Below are 20076 nucleotides of genomic sequence, written 5' to 3' on the forward strand. Positions count from 1 at the left end.
GATTTCTGGTGAAGAAATATATTTTGGGCGCTTCATGGAGAAACTGGCAGGCAGTGCATGAAGGATGAAACATTTGCACGTGCAGCCCTCCTCGGCGGATGCATATTCACAACATGTGCTCTTGAATGAGTTTGCTTGTGTGATTTGCCTGCCCACCTCACTGTAACTAAGAATATTCCACCTTGCCAGGGTGACTGCTGCTGCCGGCTGCCTTAATTATTATTATTATTATTATTATTGTATTTCCCTCTACTGGTGTGATCAAGATGTTGGCATGTTGGCATGTTTGATTTTGTGGTATAAAATGTTTTTAAAAAATATTTTTTAATTAAAAATATATTAAAATGATTTTTTTTATATTTTATATTTTTAATATTGATTAAACAAAACAATCCAGAAACACTTAAAAATATCAATTAAATGTTTTTTCAAGTGAAAAATAATTTAAAAAAAATTTTAAAATGTAAATTGTAACGTAAAAATAAACACTCACTAAATGAATCTTAAATTATTTTTGATTTAACTCAATTTTTTTTAAAAAGTTTATAATAAAAAAAAATGGTTTCAACATTATAGATGATAGTTATTGAACCTGATTTAAATTGAAGGATAAACCGGTGGCTTAATTTAATTCATTTTGATTAAAATTAAAGATTATTTTAATAAAAATTGAAACAATATCATTTTATATAAAAATAATAAACCTAAAATGAACCGATAATCCAATACAACTATGCACTCGATTAATCTTTTAAATTAGTAGTGCTTACTAAAGGGTTTATCATTGTTTTAAAGGTGGTCCCAGATTTTTAAATTAATGTTTGATTTTTTTATTTGGCTGATTTTATTATGGATTCGAGTTACCAAGTTTTTTTTAATAAAAAAATAAAAAAAAATGCTTGGTTGAAACAGATTTAACATTTATATTCCAAAATATAAACATAGAGATATAATCTAAGAACTTAAAGAAAATGCAACTAATTTCCCCTTAGATTTCCTATGGCTAGATCCATAATTTCACAAGAAAAAAGAAATGGTAATGCGGGCCATATAATAAAATAATATACAATCAACACATGCTTCTAATTCCATAGTTTTAATGCTGCAGCGATTAATTAAAAATCTACTCAGACTATGTGATTAAAAAGCTTATTAAATATGTTTTAGTGTGCAGTGGCTTGTAGAGGGGAGTAGTTGGACCACATGATCTGCATAATACTCTCCCTTCTGAATAACATTAAAAAAATATGCTTTCTATTGCTTTTTTCAAGGCAATTATAACTATAGGTGGTAGGGGGCATTCTGTTTTTTAAATTATTTTTTTATATGAAAAATATTAAATTGATTTTTTATTTAATTTTATGATTTTGATAAATTATTTCACTATATTATTAATTAAAAAATATTTTTAAAAAATCTATACAACACAACATTAAATACTTTAATATGCTAATCCGGGGAATACACAAATTATGACTTGATTTGGGCTAATTTTTAAAGTACATCAATCTAGTTATTGATGATTTAGTTGATTTAGCCAAATTGAATCCAAACAACATCAAAAGAAATTTTTTTATTTTTTTAAAAAGGGTGAAAGTAGAGCATTTGAATAAGAACATTTGACCCAAGTTATCCCAGTAAGTTTCAAGGTGATTTATGCTTTTTTTCGAATTACTTTTCCACCTGCCTTTGAAAACTGTGCTCAGAACTGAAAATGGAAAGTATAAAGTATTTTTTTAAGAAAAAAATAGTTTTAAAAAGAAGAGGAGAAGAAAAGGCAGTTTTTTAAAGAAAGAAAAAGGCAGTTTGCCAACCATAGGAATGTGGGATCAGTTTAGGAAAGTGACAGTCTGTCACCACTACTTACTGCCAAATAAAATGTCACTTCTGTAGATTCAGATCAGATCATGCAGAATGTAAGTACATAAACCTTAAAAATTTCCTAGATTTTCTTGCTTCTTTTGTTTCTTGTCTTAATTCCCTATGTCAGGATTTTGGATTGTCTCCTGTTGTCCTTAGGATAAAATTTACTTGTCCTTTAAGTTTCACACTGTTTGATTTATAGCTAGCCTTGTAACTGATAATGCAGGCTCACTTCTTTCACATACATTTGTTTTCCTTTCTGGGATTTTTTTGTTTTTGCTAGACAATGTTGTTGTTTGATCCTTGCTACAACATAAGCTGATGGATTTTTAAACTGTTCTTGATCTGTTGAGTGGAATGAATGACAGGTTTAACTGGATTAAATTGATAGTGAAAGGGAAAACAGCCAATGGGATCTCAAGTTGGTTCATTTGAAGAAGAAAATCCAGAGACATTGATTGGGCAAGGCTCATTGTACAGCCTGACACTTGATGAGGTTCAAAACCAGTTGGGGAATTTGGGGAAACCATTGGGGAGCATGAATCTTGATGAACTTCTCAAGAGTGTGGACACTGAGGGTTCTTGGTCCTCACCTGTGCACAGACAAGGGAGCCTAACATTGTCAAGGGGTCTGAGCAAGAAGACTGTCGAGGAGGTATGGAGAAATATACAGCAGGAGAATAAGAAAGATGCTGAAAGTCAGGAGAGAAATGCTCCTCTTGGTGAGATGACTCTCGAGGACTTCTTGGTTAAAGCAGGTGTGGTTACAGAGTCGGCTCCTCTGCAACAACAGGAAAGTGCTCAATGGATGCAATTCCAGAACCCTACAGTGCAGGAGCCACCCTATCAAAACAACATAATGACAGGCTTTATGCAAGGACACCCTGTCCAGCAATCCCTTCCTGTTGCGGATGCAGCATATCCGAATTCCCAAATGAACTCATCTCCATCTTCTTTGATGGGTACTTTGTCGGACACGCAGACTCCTGGGAGGAAAAGGGTTGCTTCGGGAGATGTAGCTGAGAAGACTGTTGAAAGGAAGCAGAAGAGGATGATTAAGAACCGGGAATCTGCTGCCCGCTCGAGGGCAAGGAGGCAGGTTTGTTTTTCTTTTGTGAAGCTTTTTTGTGCATGAAACAGGTTGATAGTTGATTTAATTATGTGTAAAGGGTCTTAAATATTTTGATGAAACGAAAAACAGGCTTATACAAACGAGCTAGAGATCAAGGTATATCATCTAGAAGAGGAGAATGAAAGACTTCGAAGACAGAGGGTAGGCTTCTTTATCTTTGTACCGTCTACTTCTCTAAGATTCATGCTTGCCTAGTGCAACTCTTTTTTCCTGTGTTATAGTCATGTTTACTAGTTTAAATGCTTAATGGGACGCAGTAAATGATATTCTTTTTTTCAAGTGTTATAGTCATCTTTTGTAGTAAATGATATCAACCGAGATTCTTTCAGATTCTGGGTTTATCTGGCAAATGCATCACCATCGTCACTTGTTTTTTATCACAATGGCCAAGCCTTTCTCCTTGTCTGTGTCCTTTTTTCGTTCTTGCAGATGGCTTCTATCTTGGATGGCACCTTTTGGAATTGTTAGGAAAGTAGAGCTTAAGATTCTTTTTCTGAACCCTTCTTATCTATCGAAATGCAACTTTCAATCAGATCCTGAATTGTTTTCATATCCATTCCTATATGTTCTCTCTGCACCATTCTTCACCGAGCTTTAACTTTCCTTTTTGCCCATAATTCTGCTCCCCGTCTTGCATACAGCCATTGTCCCATGGTATATCCAGTGTACTCTCTGTATCGATTTAGTCTATCTCGACTTTCCATAGGCTTAGAGAGAAACTCCTTGAAAAGTCTATGATGAACTATTTGTGTTTCTGTTGGCTCTTGTGATCATATCAAAATAGAAGACCACGCGTCTATTTTCATTCTATTTTATCTACAGCTGATTAGGCAAAGAATAGCCTTAAATGATGGGGCAACTGGAACAATTTGTTGCTCTTCTTCCTCTATGCTGTTGATTTTATGACCCTAAAATGTATATAATTTCTTTTTCTTTTTTTTTTATAATCACAACGGGATTTTTTGTTTCAGGAGGTGGAGAAGGTTTTGCCATGCGCACCGCCTCCGGAGCCCAAGTCCCAGCTGCGCAGAACAAGCTCAGCCAGTTTCTGATATCTGTTATTCATATATGACTGATGTGCTGATGCAAGTGGAAAGTGGCAAGTGGGAAGACATGATGACATTCTAATAGCCAACTTTAGTTGTCGAATCTCTAATCTGGCTGGACGATTATAATGTTACAGGTTTCACCTGCCAATTTTCCTTGCCTTTGCCAGTGTCTTGAATGTACATTTCAAAGCTCTCCGTTGTTGTTTGTTATCTTGAAAATCTGTTCATGTGCTCTCTAGAGTAAAAAATGTGAACATGGTAGTTTTCTTTTGGCTAAATTCATAGAACTACCTAACGATAAAGGGAAAAAAACCATAGCTCTCACCCAGGAAAGTTAACATAAACAACACAAACTGAATTAAACCTTAAATCCTGCAGATTCATAGGCATGATGACAATCTCAAACAAACCGAGCTAATAATTAGGCTCTTGCACTGCAGGGATGTGGAGAGATCTGAAATGAACTAGGTCTTGCCTATCTTGCTCTCATCAGCACTCGGTCTATGATAAGATGAGAAACCAGAAACATTACAGTATCATCACCCCATCGCCTTTTTTAAATGCCGAGAGAGAATATCTCTAACATCGACGAGAGAAACGACAGGACTAAAAGGTGAAAAAATGCCGCTGTCCATGGGAAATAAAAGCTGAAGAAATTGGTACTGGTCGCATAGAGTTCGTTGTGACAAACCAGCAAGAGCATCAAAATCCAAAACACATGCTCAGGCCTGTCAAAAACCATCTGAAAGCTTTAAGTGAGGTCCAAGATATTTATACTATAGTTAACACCCTCCTCAAGTTTGGCTTGAAACTTGCACAATTTCAAAGGCGATGAATCCCAAGGGTGATGAGATTCGTGATTGTTATTAAAGCTATGACGATAGTAAACTTCCAACCTAATTCTTTACTTAAATGCAGAGAGCTTTGGCATTTTGATTTCGTATTCTAAACACAAAATCTAATAGAAATTCCATACCTAGTCTCTAAACACACATATACAATAGATTCTCTTATCTTGCAAAGCACATTCTTTATCCCATAAAATCCATCTTGAACAAGAAGATTGAGAATTTGTACATGACAAGATAGATAACAGTACAAATCCCAATCGAGAAGTGGGATTGAACAGAAAGCTTACTTGTCAAGTCTCCAACCATGTGATGATTTGGAGGACCGACACCTACAAATATGAGAAGCACACTTTCTTTAATTTTCCATTCAGTTAGCACGTCTGTAATAACTTCATTGAACGTTCCCACGTCATAATTGCCTTCCAAATTCCTGAAAGCAAGAATTTTCTTCTTCATCCCTGATCCATCATCAATCAAGCGCAGTGTCAAGTAACATGGTGGTGACACCAGACCTAGACAATATATTACACGGGTAATATGGACAGTGATGAGGATGGCCTGACCCATCACTCTTTCATTGAGAGAATAAGCTCATACGATCTATTTCATTGTATTTTTTTTCTGAGTTATTTATTTAGGCTTTATTTGAACAGTCTTATTTAGAGGACTAAACCTAATAGCAAAATCCTACCCAGCGAGGACCGAGTAATGAGTCTCTCGAACTTTATCAAGCAATCTTCTTCCAGTTCCTTTTTGATTAACAGGTCGAACATTCCGAGAAGACAAGGAAATCTAGTCCAATCAAGAACAAAACTTTCAGCAAGGAAAGAATAAGATCTGAGAATGATTGCATAGCAGTTGTATTGTTTTTCCTTTAGTACCCACACCACGCATCCTGGCCATCAGATCCAGTTGTGTTCTTGATAGCCTTCTAGTTTATTCAGGAAAAATTTCTGCAGTGAATCGAATAGGAACTGAATTTGATGGTATCACTGGTGAAGGTGGAGGTAGGGTTGCTTCTTGGAGATTTTTCTTGCAAGTTTATGTGATTTTATGATGTTACTTGCACTAAAAGAAAGACTGTTGCTGATTCTACTATATGGATTGATGTTATTTGTACACTTGAAAAGGCTGTCTCCTTGTAATGTTTTGGTCAGGTTATGCGTTGATTTCCTTTGCAAGAGAAGTGAGTGTTTTCTTTGTTGTCGCGGCAAAAGTTGTGGGAAACATGCAGAAATTGATGTCGGCAAATTGCTAGGAAATTCTGGACTCGGAACCTGACATCTAACTTATATTGGATTTTTAGTTAAACCAATGATACATCAATTCAATAAAACAGTTTGATCTAACCGGTTTAATTGATCTAGACAAGCCTAGTTCAAACCCTATCGGATCAATAGTCTAAATAAATAAAATATTATCATTTTAATACACAAGTTTTTATCGGGTGTTATCACTTTACCTTCAGCTTTAAAGTATCCTACTCTTCAAGTTACGTCAGGGGTTATCATTCCCTATGGATACATTTTGAAGTTCAGAGATGGCATGGATTGTTTTTACTTTGATGGGAAAGAGGATTACAAGTCTAGAGGATTTTATTAAAAAAAAACGAATAAAAAATCCAATTAAGAATTCATTACTATATTGGAGATCTAATTGAGACAAAAAAAAAGAAGAAGAAGATTGAAGACCAAATCAAGACTGGCCTTGAAGTTCGGGGACTTTAATGAGGTTTTCGCAAAAACACACAAGGAAGCCCATGTCACTCCTGACATATTTCTGCTAAAAAAATTATTAACATACGGATCCAACGCGGTACAGAATCGAACCTTGATTCAAGATTAGCCCATCGATTTGTCTATATTTGTGTCAAGTCCTTTACAAAGCTTTTCTGTGACTCAATTCATTGTTCCAAAAATCCACGAAAATGGGCACACCAATTGCTCATGCACACGCCAATTGGCTAGAGAAAAATTCAACAGGTTGTTAAAACCGAAAGCAGGTTGATAGGTTAAGCCCTTTTTGCACGTCCACTAGGGATAGTGTCAATAGCAAACGATAGAAAGAGCATCAAAGGTTAACCCGAAACAAGAAGATGTTCTAAAACCACATTCAAGAAGTAGCCCTACGCTATACACATAACTAGCCCCATGCTATATACATACAAAAACTAGAGCCCACAACACAAAAGATCATCCAGTTTTGCCATACTTATAGTTCACAGAGTTTCCCAAACTTCAGCAGAAAAACATGGAGCTGCGGACATTGTGATGTAGCTCAGGAAGCTCAGGCACAGGTGTTTGCCCAGCAGAAGTCAGACCTCCATGGCTCGAAGACGTCTCTGACATATCATCAAACTTCAAGAATTGAGAAATCTGAGTTGCTGCCAAGTGTGCGTACCGGACTGGAGCAACTGCAAGGGTGTTATAGCAATAAAAATAGCTCAACAGTTGTGGATATGAGGTGTTTGGTGCAGAACATGAAATCAATAAAAGGCTACTAACAGTCATTCCCTTGTCAGCTTCAGATAGGAAAAGCAACGTGTAAAAATATAAAAACTAGCAGCAAAAGTAAATAAAAATGGCCAGTTTCGAGCATTTCAATTCCTAATTTCGAAGTAAGGATGCATAAGCATAACAGAACAGGGATCTGTTCGTTACCAAGGGATATTGCTGTTGTGCTTCTTTGGTACCTACAAAGTTTTTTAACAGATTACCATAAATGTGCTTCAAAATACCATTTTAAATAACAAAGCAACCCAATATGAACTTACACATAAGACAAAGAGTGAATCAACTCCTGTAGATCATCAGCTGAAAAGCCAAACTCATCTAAAAGAACATGATAATGTGTTGGCCTAGTTGTTCCCTAAAACATCAAATTGGTAAGAAAATTAGATCATTACACTAAAACCATCGCGCCCCCCCTCCCCCTCCCCCTCCCCAAGTCAATCGAGTAATCAGCCATTTATGTTTTGTCCATTCATACATGCAATCTCCAACCTCAAGAAAGAAATGATGTCCTCAACAAACCACCGCAAGTATAAACAGAAAATAAAGTCAGTTCAATGATAAAAAGTTAAAAACAACTCACTATCATCCCTGCATGGGCACACATGTAGAAATCATAGTTTTGTGGGTGACAAACAGCATTATCAATAACAGTTCCTGCATATTGGGAAAAAGAATGTATAAATATCATCAAAATTAATTAAACTTGCTGGTTCGATTAGAATTTGGGAATGCCAACCAGGAGGAACATTGTCCGGAGATCCATCTTGGAAGAATTTAGTGTGGTGATTTTTCTGTGCAACAATTACAGTGAACTTGGGCGACCAGCTTTCATCAAGGAACTTGCAGGCCTGACAAACACAAAGAGGAAAGTTACTTAGAAGAACGTGTATTTATGTTCTGGTTACAAATAAGTAATAACCTTTTATCATTTGATAGTATTTTAATAGCAAGAAACCTCAATGATTTGTTCCAGCTCGATGTTGAGGACTTGATTGAACTGCGACTCACTAACTCCATCCCTTTTTTCAACATTAGAAAAAAAAAATGAACATGAATTTGTGGGCTTTCAGTGATGGAAAAAGATTTAAGAGACAAGCTTATAGCTAAAGCATAAATTTAGTGCAGCTTGGTAACTTTCTTTCAAAATTGGAAGAAAAGGAAAAGGTGATAATTGACAAGAATGTGGAAAACATTTCAAATGCCTTGTCATATAAAGCAGAGACTTCACATATTCAATGCTTCCAGAAAACAAGTAACGGATCTCTTTTGCCTCGTTACTTTCATTGTAACAAGGCCCTCTTGCTTGCAACATCCATTAAGACCAAAACTAGCAAAATGCAGGTGTGACAGAATACAGAAGAAAGATAAATAATCAACAGTGCAAGGACCAAGAAAGTCAGTTCAAAGATAAGGAAACTGACCTGAATATGATTATCTGAGCTGGCTTTGTTTGGCCAGAACTCTTATAGTAGTCTAACAACAATTCCCTGAAATTGAAGGGATTTCAAATCTCTATTTATACAAAGGGGCATTCAGGTACAGAAAAAAGACCAGGTCCAACAATGTAGTATAGGAAAACATTTTTTAAAATATAATTGGCATGCATTGCTCACCTAACAATCCCACAATCATCTTTCTTATCTGCTGTTAGTTTAAAAAGAGAATCTACCATCTCAACTTTTGGTGACTGACTACGCACAGAAGCTCTATAACGAGAAAGTAGAGGCCAGTTTCTAGAACTGACAACCTATGGAATTGAAAAGGAAAAAAATTGAAGCATCACATAATAGTTTGTGACTTTGAACAAACTGAAGGGGTGGTTGTAATAAAAAGACAATCTCTTGAGAAGAATTCATCCCAGATATGCCCTACCGCAGCAATGGATGGGATGTCAGACTGACCAGGCGAGCCATGTGATACATCCATCCCAAATATTATTGTAGGAACTTTTGAAACAAAAGGGATGTTTCGTGATTGCTCCATAGCCAACAAAGAATTCAAACCACCGAGCTATCCAGACGTGAAAAATTTTGGCATGTTAGAAAAAAAAGCTGCATTTGCTGTGAGTAAGTAGAAAAGAAAGGAAGAATATTTCAAATGATCAATATTGGCATGCTATCTCACCTTAGCATTTATCTTCAGGAGAACATTCAATATATACTGATCATTAACTCTAGTGGGTGCCAGGCATTGGTTGAAAATTCCATATTCTGCAAGATTCTTTCGTTTCCAAGGACCTTAAAATACAATTTTACCAAATTTATCAAGAACAGAAATTACTGCACATAGCATTAACTAGTTTTATCAATCAAAAGAACAATACACACAATGGCAAAGATCATGTATGATGATAAATCAGCTAACCATATATGTCAGAGTTCTTCCTATCAGGAAGAAGACACATGAGAAAGCGAGGAGGAGCATCTGGAAAAGCTGTTTGTATCTGTTCAAACATCTTATCCACTCGAACTGGAGGTGGTGCCCGTCGAAACTGAGCATTCTCTTCAAGAACATCCATCGGGTCACTTATGAGCTGCACCAAAGCCGAAAAAGGAATAGCATTTAGGACAAGGAACTAGATTCAAATGAATATTACAAGAAACATTGCACAAAATTTTGTAAAAACTTACAATCCCTTTCATTTCTCCAAATTTTATCAAATTTCTGACTAGACCACGCACATCACAACGGGCAGAAAAGTTCACCACTGCCCAGTTTTCAATTTTAGAAGGTTCAAAAAATCTCTGCACAAGATGTAACTTTGTTATTTCAACCACTGATAAAAAATGAAGGAGACTAAATTCCAAAAGGCACCTTATTAGTAAAATTCCACCGCCCATTTCTTGGAATAACATCCTCACCATTTCCTGCTTTTAACTATTACCAAAGAAAAAGAAAGAAAGAAAGAATAACTCTCATGATTCAGAGCCTTCAACCTGGACAGTGCTGACAAAGTCAAAGAGAACTAGAAAAAATCTGTAACAGATTACAGTTTGTTAAAGAATAGAAGACTAGACACCTTTGGAGCAGGAAGCACACGGCCTTGAACTTGAGTAAAATGGCTGCTAATGGTGATGCCACAAGAACGCAGCATTCGTTCTGCAGCATAGTTGTTGCTTTTCATTACCTGACAAAAAGCGACAGTTTATCTTAAACGGGGAGCAATATAAGAAATAGAAATCATCCTCATTGAAAACCAATGAACAAAGACTTACATCAGCTAAGATCCTAATCTTTTCTTGGGGTTTTTGTCTTGATTTTTCTACTAACTGTGATCTCTGATGGACAGTCAGTGCCTTTCTGTAGCGTTGCAAGGAAAGCAGTGAACAAAGCTGGATAATATTCAGAAATTACATTAGACAGACAGAGGCCAATAAAAAAGATGTATAGCAGCATAGAGACATGAAAACAGGAAAAGGATCGAGCCACCTCAACAGGAATGTAAGTAGGCCTTTTAGGCTTGCCAACATTGATGCATGGCAAATCTCCAGAGTAACGTAAATCTATGCTGCGATGATTAACAAAATAATCATAAACTGTAATGTCAAAACTTTCAACATCATTTCCATCAGCTGCTCTTGATTTCAGCGAAAACCTGTTTGGAAAAAAAGGCACAGGTACATGAAAAGCTAATTATGGATTGGCATAGTAACATGTAGGTAACATGGCAACTGGGTGGAAATAACATGTGATGAGAATGACTAACATTTGCTCTTTGCAACTATTTTCACTTAGGCCAGTGATTCTGTACTCTTGATTGGTAGGTGACACCTTTATCCTCAAATTTTTCATTGTCCGCTTTGCCTATCATTGAAAACATGTAGTGAGCCACATGAATTTGGTAAAGTGAATTTTGCTGGTGTAAACAGAATCTGTACCTTTGCCCAGTCAATCTGAAAAGGGTTCGACACATTCTGGTTGGCTATGAGAAAGTCAATAAGTGGCCCAGGCTGTATTATCGTTGTAGTCGAACCATCTGCCTTGAAGAGCACATATAGGTAACATGGGAAACAGTTTGAGAAGGACTATGCCATAAAATAAAACTCACCCATATTTAGGGATAATCCACCCTGCAAGGCTCGAAAGCTCGAATGAAATCCTCGGCATCCAAGGACTCCTCCTCCCAGATCAACATAGTTCTTTGGGTTGTTGTGAAAGAATGACTGGCGAACAAGAAGGCAACCCCTGGAAGAAAATCAAGCATATGGAATAAAATAGGGTAAACCAAGATAGAAAGAAGATGGTAGCTAGATTTGTACTCACTGTTTAGCTGCATGCTGTCTTAAAATGATGTCTAAGACTCTTAAGGCTTCCTGAGAGTTTTCCGATTCTTGACCACGCAAAGCAGCTGCAATAGCTTGCATAGGGATTTTGGCAGCAAAACTCATCTCCACTTTAAATGTTTTTGACTGGAATGCCCGCCTCATCCTCTTTTTATCGGTCTCATTAGGACTTCCATTGCCAACAGGGCTACCATTCCCAGAATTCCTGCACACAAAGTAATCCCAATTGTCATTCACAATTCCTAACAAAGAGACAAAATGCATCCACATACCTATTTGATGAGAAACTATCAAGCAAAACAGTAAATTCCATTTTGTTTCGTGGCAGAGCACCAATTGTGAATACACTCTTCTCTCCATCGTATGCAAAGTCCTTCCCGGCAAGATCTGACCCATAAGTCTCATGAACTTTGTCAATTAATCTTCTCCCAATGCCCGTTGCATCGACAGGGCGACCATCCTCATAATACAAGGAAACCTAATTCCATGAAGAATAAAATTACAAGGAAGAAAAGAACAAGAGTCATAACAGAAAGATTACATGCGCAAAGAAACTTACACTGTAGTGAAAAAAGTGGCCACCAGTATTAGAGATAGAAACTTTGAAATGATTTGTGACTAGTTGTATTTTTTGCCCTCTAGACCCAACTCCGCGCCTGGTAATGGGTGAACGTTTTAATTTTGGTGTCTTTTTTGTTTCCTCAGGAAAAGTGTCCGTTGTCAATTGAACAGGAACTACATTTGGTGGTATCTCAGGTGGAGGAGGAGGGAGGGCATCAGGTGGAGGAGCGAGGGCCTCTGGCTCTTCATTAGACTCCATTTGGTGCCTGAGGCGTTAAAGAGACAAACATACTAAGGCATCAAATGAAGCATAGGTAAGGTATGAATCTACGCACAAATTACTAAACAAAACATAAGTTGAATTATCAGAAATATAGAAACCAAAATGTTCATTCAAAGGCAGCCAAATAAACAGCAAAACATTCAATTACAGAAAGTCAATAAGAGAACCGTGCCTGTGGCTCAAAGCACGATGCTGAGTAGAAAGGGGAAAAAAAAACTTCACATTTAAAGTAAGCAGCTTCATCACTATTATTGTAATCCAATTTCATGTAAATTGCACGAAGGATTCCAAAGAATCCTAACAAGTCTTAGGGGGTGATTCGCAGAAATTTCATCCATTGCTTATGAAATGCTTCCTTTTAGATTTGCAACCACAAAGGTGCAGATTCAAGTCTTTAGAGTGGTCACGTCACACCTAATCATTGCAAGGTACGCTATCTCTGAATTCCCTGCCCTAAGGCCACATTTATGGGGCTATAACTGGGTAATGGCTTTTATATATAAATAGGACATGGTTTAAAGGTAGATTCTTGCCATTATTTGCATTCCATATATGCCTGAAAGTTGAAGTAAGCCTAAGAATTGCTTCACAAGAAGCTCAACTTAACTCAATTGGCATTGTTACGATATGACATGATATCCATATATAACTTAGTATGCAAAACAGATGTTCATTTATTCAAGTTCTATATAAAGGCAACATCCAAAATTGAAATATTCTAACTAAAACAACCTTACTGAGAAATAACCAAATTTGGTGAACCTTAAAATGAAATGACCAAAATTATTAAGACATTTCTAGTCTTGGAATTTTATTAGTGATTGCATGAAACCAGACACTGTAACCTGTGCATTTCTGTTTTTGGTGGCTTGAATTTTACGCATCAGTTTTGCTATCAACTATTGTAGAGGTTGCAATTGAACAGACTTGCATATGCACTGCGTAACTTCAGCAATGCAGTTATGTTTCTTAAGATTTCTTTTCGAAGAAACAAACAGAAAGAAAAAGGAAGTCCTCTGATAATGTTTCTCAGTGACTTGACAAGATCAGCTCAATTGAGCAACCATTTCAATTTTAGTCACTTTTGTGGATTCAGTCAACTTGGCCAAGTTCCTAGTCAACTTTACCTTATGTCCTACCAAAGGAAACACGAGGACTACCCACAGGTTCAGTTGAGGACATGGGTGTCATTTTGAAAAAAGAAGGTATACGAGTATTTGACACACGAATTCAATCACAATATCAAATACTTGATAACATATCAAACAAGAGATAAAATCTAAGACAACAGAAAAAAGTGCTTACGATAATACTAATAATCCAAAAAAAAAAAAAACACGGTAGAAAAACTAACACAGAGAATACAAGACAAAAAATGTGGGAGCTCATACTTTCATGAGAAAGATAAGGGTGTACCAGTAATTTGATAATTAAGACACCTTCATACATACGAGAGAACGAAACCCCTTTGTCTATTCTGTTATCCTCTTAAAATCCTAAACACCTTTTCCTTTCTTTACCACATAAGCCAGGTTTTAACAACGTTTTTTTTTTTTTTTTTTTGGGGTGGGGGGGACCCAGAAACTCAGAATAGCAAGAAATTCTTTATAGTTTAAAAAGGCAAGAAAAAAAATCTTTTAAGAAAATTCTTTATTTCACTTACTGGTGAACAAAAGGAAACCCATTTTCCTTCAAATAGTGAATAAGAAACAGAAACAATGAAAATTTACCGACATTTAAAGAAGAAATAACTATCAATAACATAGAACAGGTGTTTAACGAAGCAAAATATGCTTTTAGTGGTCCATTTCAGTTTCATGGCCCCTCAACCTTTTGTAAGAGAACCCCTGAGCACACATGCATGAACATGTGCACACACAGTACACATGAACCCAAAAACTTGGGTTTTTAGTTGAAAAACAAAGAACTTGAAACTTGAACCAGGGACTTCAGTAGTATTTGTGAAGGGTGTAGGTGTCTTTTGACAAAAAAGACCAAAGTGGTATCCAAGCTGGTCGCAACAAGAATCTTTAGACCAGGGAAATGTAGATGCTTTGTCTGTGATAAAACCCATGAGTTAAACTGAAACCTTAAACAACAGATACAGGGGCATAACTTATGTAAGAACACATTACAAACAGAAACTAAAAAAACCCAAAAAATAGACAATGCATGTCTTGAACTTGGTGGTTTTTTGTGCGTTTCCAATACCAAGACCCAAACTTTAAGGGGAAAATGGGATCCTAAAAAAAACCCTTAAACCCCACGACTTGAAGCAAATAAAAAAAGAAAAACAAAGTAATTAGCATAGAATGCATGGTCAAACCCATAAAAGAAATCAACATTCTTGTTTATTTACCTGATGATAGCTAGCTAAGATCCCTGGAAACTTGAAAAGGACAAAGATTTGCAAGAGCTAAACAAAACTCAGAGCTCAAAGCTTTGAAACTAGCAGATAAGGGAAAACTGGGTCCCAACTTAGGGGTGTTTGTGTCTAAATAAGGGAAAATTTTGAAAGTACAGGCAGGGACATAATCAGTGACTGAGCAGCGGTCACATCACAGCTAGACGAAGAGACTTTACTGTTGTCCTGTTTATCGTATGGTTTAATGATTTTACTTGGCCCCTCAATTTTAAATTTTGTATCATGATTCATTCACTTTCATTTCGTCCCTGTTTTGTCCATTGGTTCGTAGCGGCATTAACCTCGCTGAATAATTTCTTATTCTGTTTAATTTCTTTTTAAGACATATTAGTATTTTATACTAATATAATCTGTTAGATTTAAAAACTGAATATGTTTTGAACTCCAAAGATTTAAGAATATTTGATCTTGAAGAAAATTACAAAACAGGGAATTACAAGGATGATGAGAAACAGGAGTGGATGGGACTAAAACAAAACAAAATAGAAATTAGAGGGCTAGCTGCACCGTTATCAACCCTGCTATGTATAGCATGGTCGGTTGATCTCACTTGCTGTCCTCTTGTCTCTTCCTCTTTTGGCAATAAAGCAGAGTGATGTGGAGACAAGCCTAGCGATCCTAGAGTTTCTTACATCAGCAACTACCACCTGTCATTTATCATTTGTTGTTCATTGGATAAATGTTAGTTCTAGGATTAGGATTTCTATATCTTATTTATAATTTGCTAGATGAAAAGTTAAAATATTTATAAATTATTTATTGTATCTTGGAAATCCATTATCTTATTATTATTTATTTTTTAATAAAAAATAAAATAGTTTATATATATATATATATATCATACTTACTTTAGTTTTTCCAATTAAGCATGTTTTTATATTTTATGTAATTATTTTATTTTATAAAAAACAATAATCAAATGCAAGGATTTCTATACAGGTTTATTTAATAACATGGGCTTTTACACCTGATTTAAAATTCAAATTACAAATATTTACCACATTATAAATCCAAATTTCAACCTTGTGTTTGTTTGCTTAAAACAAATTAGTGAGATTTACGAAATAATTTAATCTAAAAGATAACATAAAGCTGCTGATGTAAACAAACTCACAATATTATAATATCAAAGATGCTAATGATGTGTAATTAACATTAACCTCAAAGAACAATTTCAATCATCTTTCTGGGCTCGTCATAAGAATAAGAGATAAAACATATATAGATGGCCCTTAAAACGAGCCCAAGACCCTGAGCTGACCCAAGTTACTCACTGTCGTTTAAGCTGAGGTTTTTCCTTGTCACCATCGTTTTGGTCTAAAACCCTCGTCTCTCATTGCCGTCTCCACAATCACGTCGGGCTTTGCTTTGATTAACGAATCTGTAAAAATAAAAAAAGATTGGAGCTTTTTGAACTCTACCCGTTTCCGGAAAGTGGGTTTTGATATCAGCTAGGGTTTATTCAAAGCAAAGAAGATTTTAGCTCTGAAAGTTTCAGGTACCCTTTTTTTTTCTTGATTCAAAGTTTCCATCTTTTCATATGGCAATCTCTATTCTTCTGAATGTTTACTGTTCTTGACTCTAAAGTTCTGGTTTTTATTGCCTTTTTTTTATAATTTTTCCGCTTGCCTTGTTGCGCTACTAAGTATGTGATTTTCAACACCAATTATTGTGTTTTTAAGAGCAAGGATGGCAGTTGTTTTGTTTAATTTTGATTTTTTTTCTTAAACAGGAGGAAGAGCAACAAAATGTCATCCTTAAAGAATGCTATTCCTAGGAAGGCTCACAAGGAGAGAGCACAACCGTGAGTCATGCTTTGTTTTCCAGTTTTGGCGATTCTTGTCTTTGTGTTGATTTTGTTGTTGTTGTTGTTGTTGACTTGATTTTTGGATGCCAGTCAAGCAAGGAAGAAATTTGGGCTGCTTGAGAAACATAAAGACTATGTTGCGCGTGCTAAAGCTTTTCACAAAAAAGAGGAAACTTTGAGGGTTAGATTTAATTTAGATCGAACATTCCGATTTGTTAGGTTTGATGATTTGTAATGTTATGGTTCATGTTGCTAAATTCTTGGCTGTGGCTGTGGCTATGGCTGCGATATGTTTCTTTACAGAGGCTTAAAGAGAAAGCAGCATCGAGAAATCCTGATGAGTTTTACTTCGGAATGATTAAGAGTAAAACAGTTGATGGAGTTCATCGGCCACAGTAATACAATACTTATTTGTTATTTGCTTACATTTTTTTTGTGTTTTTTTTAATTTTTAATTTTAATTTTTTTGTTATTGTAGGAGTGAAGCTAACAAATACACTCAAGAAGAACTATTGTTGATGAAGACGCAAGATATTGGATATATCCTTCAAAAAGCACAAAGTGAGAAAAAGGTGAATGATTCAGTCACAGTTTTACATTCTGTTTCTGGTTACTTAACGTTTTCTAAATGCTTTCTTCTCACGATCATTTTAAACGTAATGGCTGCTGCAGAAAATTGAAAAGCTAACTGCCACATTGCACTCGCTGGATGGCCAACCCTCGAGCAAGCATGTTTACTTCGCTGAAGATAGGTTTGAACTTCCCAGTCACTTATTGTCTCCAAAAAGTTGTATATGCTGCTGACATTTAGTGCCAAAGAAAATTGATGAAGACCATTACTTGAGGCATTTATGTGTTGAACTTAAATGGAAATAATGCATTTCTATATATAAACTATAAAGTTTTGTACCAAGTGACAATTGGCTTGGTCACTGACTTCCCATTGTTTGTAGTTCACTAAATCAATGCTCTTCTGTCATTCATGATGGTATTAGTGATACAAGCTAGAGTATAATGATGAGATCTAGCTTATTATTTCTACAGTGATAAAACTTAGCCTGCTGTTTTTCTTGTCAACTCGAGCTAGAGCCTAAGGGCAACATGCAAACTTGCTTTGTTTTTTTCTCTCATCCTAAATTCATGATTGGTGTTCTCTTTTCGTGGTAATTGATTCGTCATTGGACATGTATCCTCATTACTCTTTGTTTCATATCTTGCAGGGAGGAGGCTAAAGAAATAAGATCACGATCTTCAAAAAATAAAATGGCAACTACTTCTGTTGATGTCCCTGATAATATTAAAAGGTAAAGGATGACTTTTGTTTTGTTAGACAAATTAATCTTGGGTTTGTTTTTCCCTTGTTGAACTTGATTGATCATTTTAAGAGGTAGAGAGGATTTATGCCTCTTTTGATATGATCATGAAATCATTTACATAGAAATTTACACTCATTAGTATTCACAATCCTAACTATCCGCTGCAATACCAATGCACTATCATTTAATTTAGTTGGAATCTTCCAAGAGTTGCACTTTGTTGGTTTTGTAAAACATAGCAGCTGAGAAGAAAATTTTCTTGAATTTAACTCACCATGTTAGCCAAGTGTTAGGAGCACTGAACCTTGTCCATGGTCTTGCCTGTTTTTGGCTGTAATTCTCCTTGGTACATGCAAGCATCTCATGTTTTCCTTCAACCCTACAGTCCTCTGATTGGGGTCAAGCATGCGAGGCATGTGCAAACATGCGATGTCCCTGGAGGTGAGTTTGAGCTGGAACATGACCTCTCCCGCCATCAAGGCCTTGAACTTTGTTGAACCCCCTTTTGCTGCTGGAAACTTCCAGACTCTGGAGGCTTAAGAAATATAAGATAATTCAAACATATGTCATGCTAATAGTTGATACCATAGGGTGCCATTTTCTAGAAACTATTGAGGCTGTCGCATAGTTTTCTGTCATATAGTTTTTGGTCATAAGCTTATTTATTAGTTTATTGACCACCACCAATCTCCTCGAGAGAGTTTGTGGTTTAGATCATTTAGTTTGTTGTTAATCTATGAAACTTTTCCAGTCAGTATGTTCTTTTGTACTCTAGTATAAGCTAGTTATATTGTGTTTGTTTCAAGTCCCACTGTATCAGTATTGTTGTTCCATGGGCAGGAAAATAGCCAGTTCCTACAGAGAGCTCGAGGCCCGGAAGAACCGAGCAAACCAGTTGGAGAAAATATATATGGATATGGCACTGCAGAAGGAATTGCAGGTATCCAGTTCTTGCTTTTACTTCACTGTATTAGGTTATTCATATAGATCTCGAAATTGAATCTTCCATTTAATGTTCAGAAAAAGGGACGAAAGCGCAAGCTGCGTGAAGATGAGATTGTCTGTCCAACTACGAAACCTGTATTCAAGTGGCGTTCAGAACGAAAGCGGTGAAAGGTGTACGTTGAGCTGTTGGTCTCTCTATCAATCTGTTTATGGATGTTTAAGCTTGGTGCATTTGCATATCGTAGGAGTTGATGGTGCTGGGTCATACTCTTGCCGTTGGACCAACATTTAAGCTGAACGTGAAGGCTTCAAGTCAGCTGGGAGATCTGACAGTCCAGTTAAGATGGAATGAAATCATGGTGTCATTCAAATGCAACCTGTTGTACCAATATTTTTTATAGTAAAGCCTTTAACTTCATTTGAATGGTATGTGTTGATCATTTGAAATTGAATTCATGTTTTTGTCATATATTGATTCAACTCTGAAATTTTGTTGTTTTTTTAAAATATTTTTTATTTGAAATTATATTAAAAAAATATTTTTTAAAAAAAATTACTTTTAGTATTTACTAAATAATCTAAAAAAAATAATTTTAAACAAAAAAAAAATTCCAGTTTTTGCCAAATTTAGGCTGTTTTTCCAAACCTTTACCCGCTTTCAAGGGGTAGGCAGTTATGTACATTTTGAACTCACAGAACGACATGTCTTCCTTAATCTGTCCCCTTCAGGTGGAACCCTTTGTTTTAACTTTTAAAAAAACTTGTAAAGATATCAGTTTAAAATGACGGGAATCAATTCAAGAAACTTTAAAGTGGTTAATGACTCAAGTCGGGGTTTATTGCTGTTATGCTCTCGTGAACATCGTTTCTCGCTCAAAATCTAGTACAAGGAATCTCTTAAACATTTCTTTTTAGAAAAAATCCAAAAACTAAAATCATAAAAGGTGTCGTGATCCAGCTTCTATTTTTAAGACTATTCCAACGTTCGTTTCTTTAAAAAAAAAATCAAAAAGAAAAATCACGAAAGGTGTCGTGATCCAGCTTCTAT

At 35.9% G+C, this 20076-nt stretch overlaps 3 protein-coding genes across 6 annotated transcripts; 2 read left to right on the forward strand and 1 right to left on the reverse strand.

Moving 5' to 3' along the window:
- The first annotated feature begins 1843 nt into the window (after positions 1-1843).
- LOC105137304 (ABSCISIC ACID-INSENSITIVE 5-like protein 2) lies at positions 1844-4263 on the forward strand. Of its 2 annotated transcripts, XM_011043006.1 has the most exons (4): positions 1844-1916; positions 2232-2962; positions 3065-3136; positions 3967-4263. In XM_011043006.1, exons 2-4 carry the CDS (start codon positions 2273-2275, stop codon positions 4045-4047), a joined length of 843 nt encoding a protein of 280 aa, XP_011041308.1. In that variant the 5' UTR covers positions 1844-1916; positions 2232-2272; the 3' UTR covers positions 4048-4263. The 2 variants fall into 2 exon arrangements, with proteins under 2 accessions (XP_011041308.1, XP_011041307.1); XM_011043005.1 differs by lacking the exon at positions 1844-1916 and having other exon boundaries at positions 1974-2962.
- Positions 4264-6835: 2572 nt separating this feature from the next.
- Positions 6836-15083, reverse strand: LOC105137307 (protein argonaute 4A-like). 2 transcript variants are annotated; one of them, XM_011043009.1, is made up of 23 exons: positions 14895-15083; positions 12251-12518; positions 11964-12169; positions 11672-11896; positions 11457-11593; positions 11287-11384; positions 11115-11212; positions 10838-11003; positions 10624-10740; positions 10428-10535; positions 10223-10285; positions 10039-10152; positions 9773-9941; positions 9533-9645; positions 9281-9418; positions 9022-9155; positions 8830-8895; positions 8364-8427; positions 8145-8256; positions 7989-8062; positions 7669-7763; positions 7556-7587; positions 6836-7308 (listed from the first exon to the last, which is right to left on the reverse strand). In XM_011043009.1, exons 2-23 carry the CDS (start codon positions 12509-12511, stop codon positions 7133-7135), a joined length of 2766 nt encoding a protein of 921 aa, XP_011041311.1. In that variant the 5' UTR covers positions 12512-12518; positions 14895-15083; the 3' UTR covers positions 6836-7132. The 2 variants fall into 2 exon arrangements, with proteins under 2 accessions (XP_011041311.1, XP_011041312.1); XM_011043010.1 differs by lacking the exon at positions 14895-15083 and adding an exon at positions 13952-13994.
- A 1170-nt stretch (positions 15084-16253) lies between these two features.
- On the forward strand, positions 16254-19508 carry EDA14 (embryo sac development arrest 14). Of its 2 annotated transcripts, XM_011043008.1 has the most exons (10): positions 16254-16458; positions 16693-16764; positions 16858-16948; positions 17071-17162; positions 17246-17339; positions 17440-17519; positions 17988-18071; positions 18924-19023; positions 19104-19199; positions 19274-19508. In XM_011043008.1, the coding sequence occupies exons 2-9, from the start codon at positions 16709-16711 to the stop codon at positions 19194-19196; spliced, it is 690 nt and encodes a 229-aa protein (XP_011041310.1). In that variant the 5' UTR covers positions 16254-16458; positions 16693-16708; the 3' UTR covers positions 19197-19199; positions 19274-19508. The 2 variants fall into 2 exon arrangements, with proteins under 2 accessions (XP_011041310.1, XP_011041309.1); XM_011043007.1 differs by having other exon boundaries at positions 19104-19508.
- Positions 19509-20076: the final 568 nt, after the last annotated feature.

The sequence above is a fragment of the Populus euphratica genome, unplaced genomic scaffold, assembly GCF_000495115.2.
Source record: "Populus euphratica unplaced genomic scaffold, PopEup_1.0 scaffold66.1, whole genome shotgun sequence".
NCBI classification, from domain to species: domain Eukaryota; kingdom Viridiplantae; phylum Streptophyta; class Magnoliopsida; order Malpighiales; family Salicaceae; genus Populus; species Populus euphratica.

Bases quoted from the DNA above. Each gene is read 5' to 3' on its own strand.
- LOC105137304 (XM_011043006.1), top strand. From the start codon at position 2,273: ATGGGATCTCAAGTTGGTTCATTTGAAGAAGAAAATCCAGAGACATTG. The intron at 2,963-3,064 runs GTTTGTTTTTCT...AACGAAAAACAG, and splicing joins GCTCGAGGGCAAGGAGGCAG to GCTTATACAAACGAGCTAGA. The intron at 3,137-3,966 runs GTAGGCTTCTTT...TTTTTGTTTCAG, and splicing joins AAAGACTTCGAAGACAGAGG to GAGGTGGAGAAGGTTTTGCC.
- LOC105137307 (XM_011043009.1), bottom strand. From the start codon at position 12,511: ATGGAGTCTAATGAAGAGCCAGAGGCCCTCGCTCCTCCACCTGATGCC. The intron at 10,153-10,222 runs GTGCCTTTTGGA...CATCTTGTGCAG, and splicing joins GGTGGAATTTTACTAATAAG to AGATTTTTTGAACCTTCTAA. The intron at 7,309-7,555 runs GTAACGAACAGA...ACACCCTTGCAG, and splicing joins CACAACAGCAATATCCCTTG to TTGCTCCAGTCCGGTACGCA.
- EDA14 (XM_011043007.1), top strand. From the start codon at position 16,709: ATGTCATCCTTAAAGAATGCTATTCCTAGGAAGGCTCACAAGGAGAGA. The intron at 16,765-16,857 runs GTGAGTCATGCT...TTTGGATGCCAG, and splicing joins CACAAGGAGAGAGCACAACC to TCAAGCAAGGAAGAAATTTG. The intron at 17,520-17,987 runs GTTTGAACTTCC...CATATCTTGCAG, and splicing joins GTTTACTTCGCTGAAGATAG to GGAGGAGGCTAAAGAAATAA.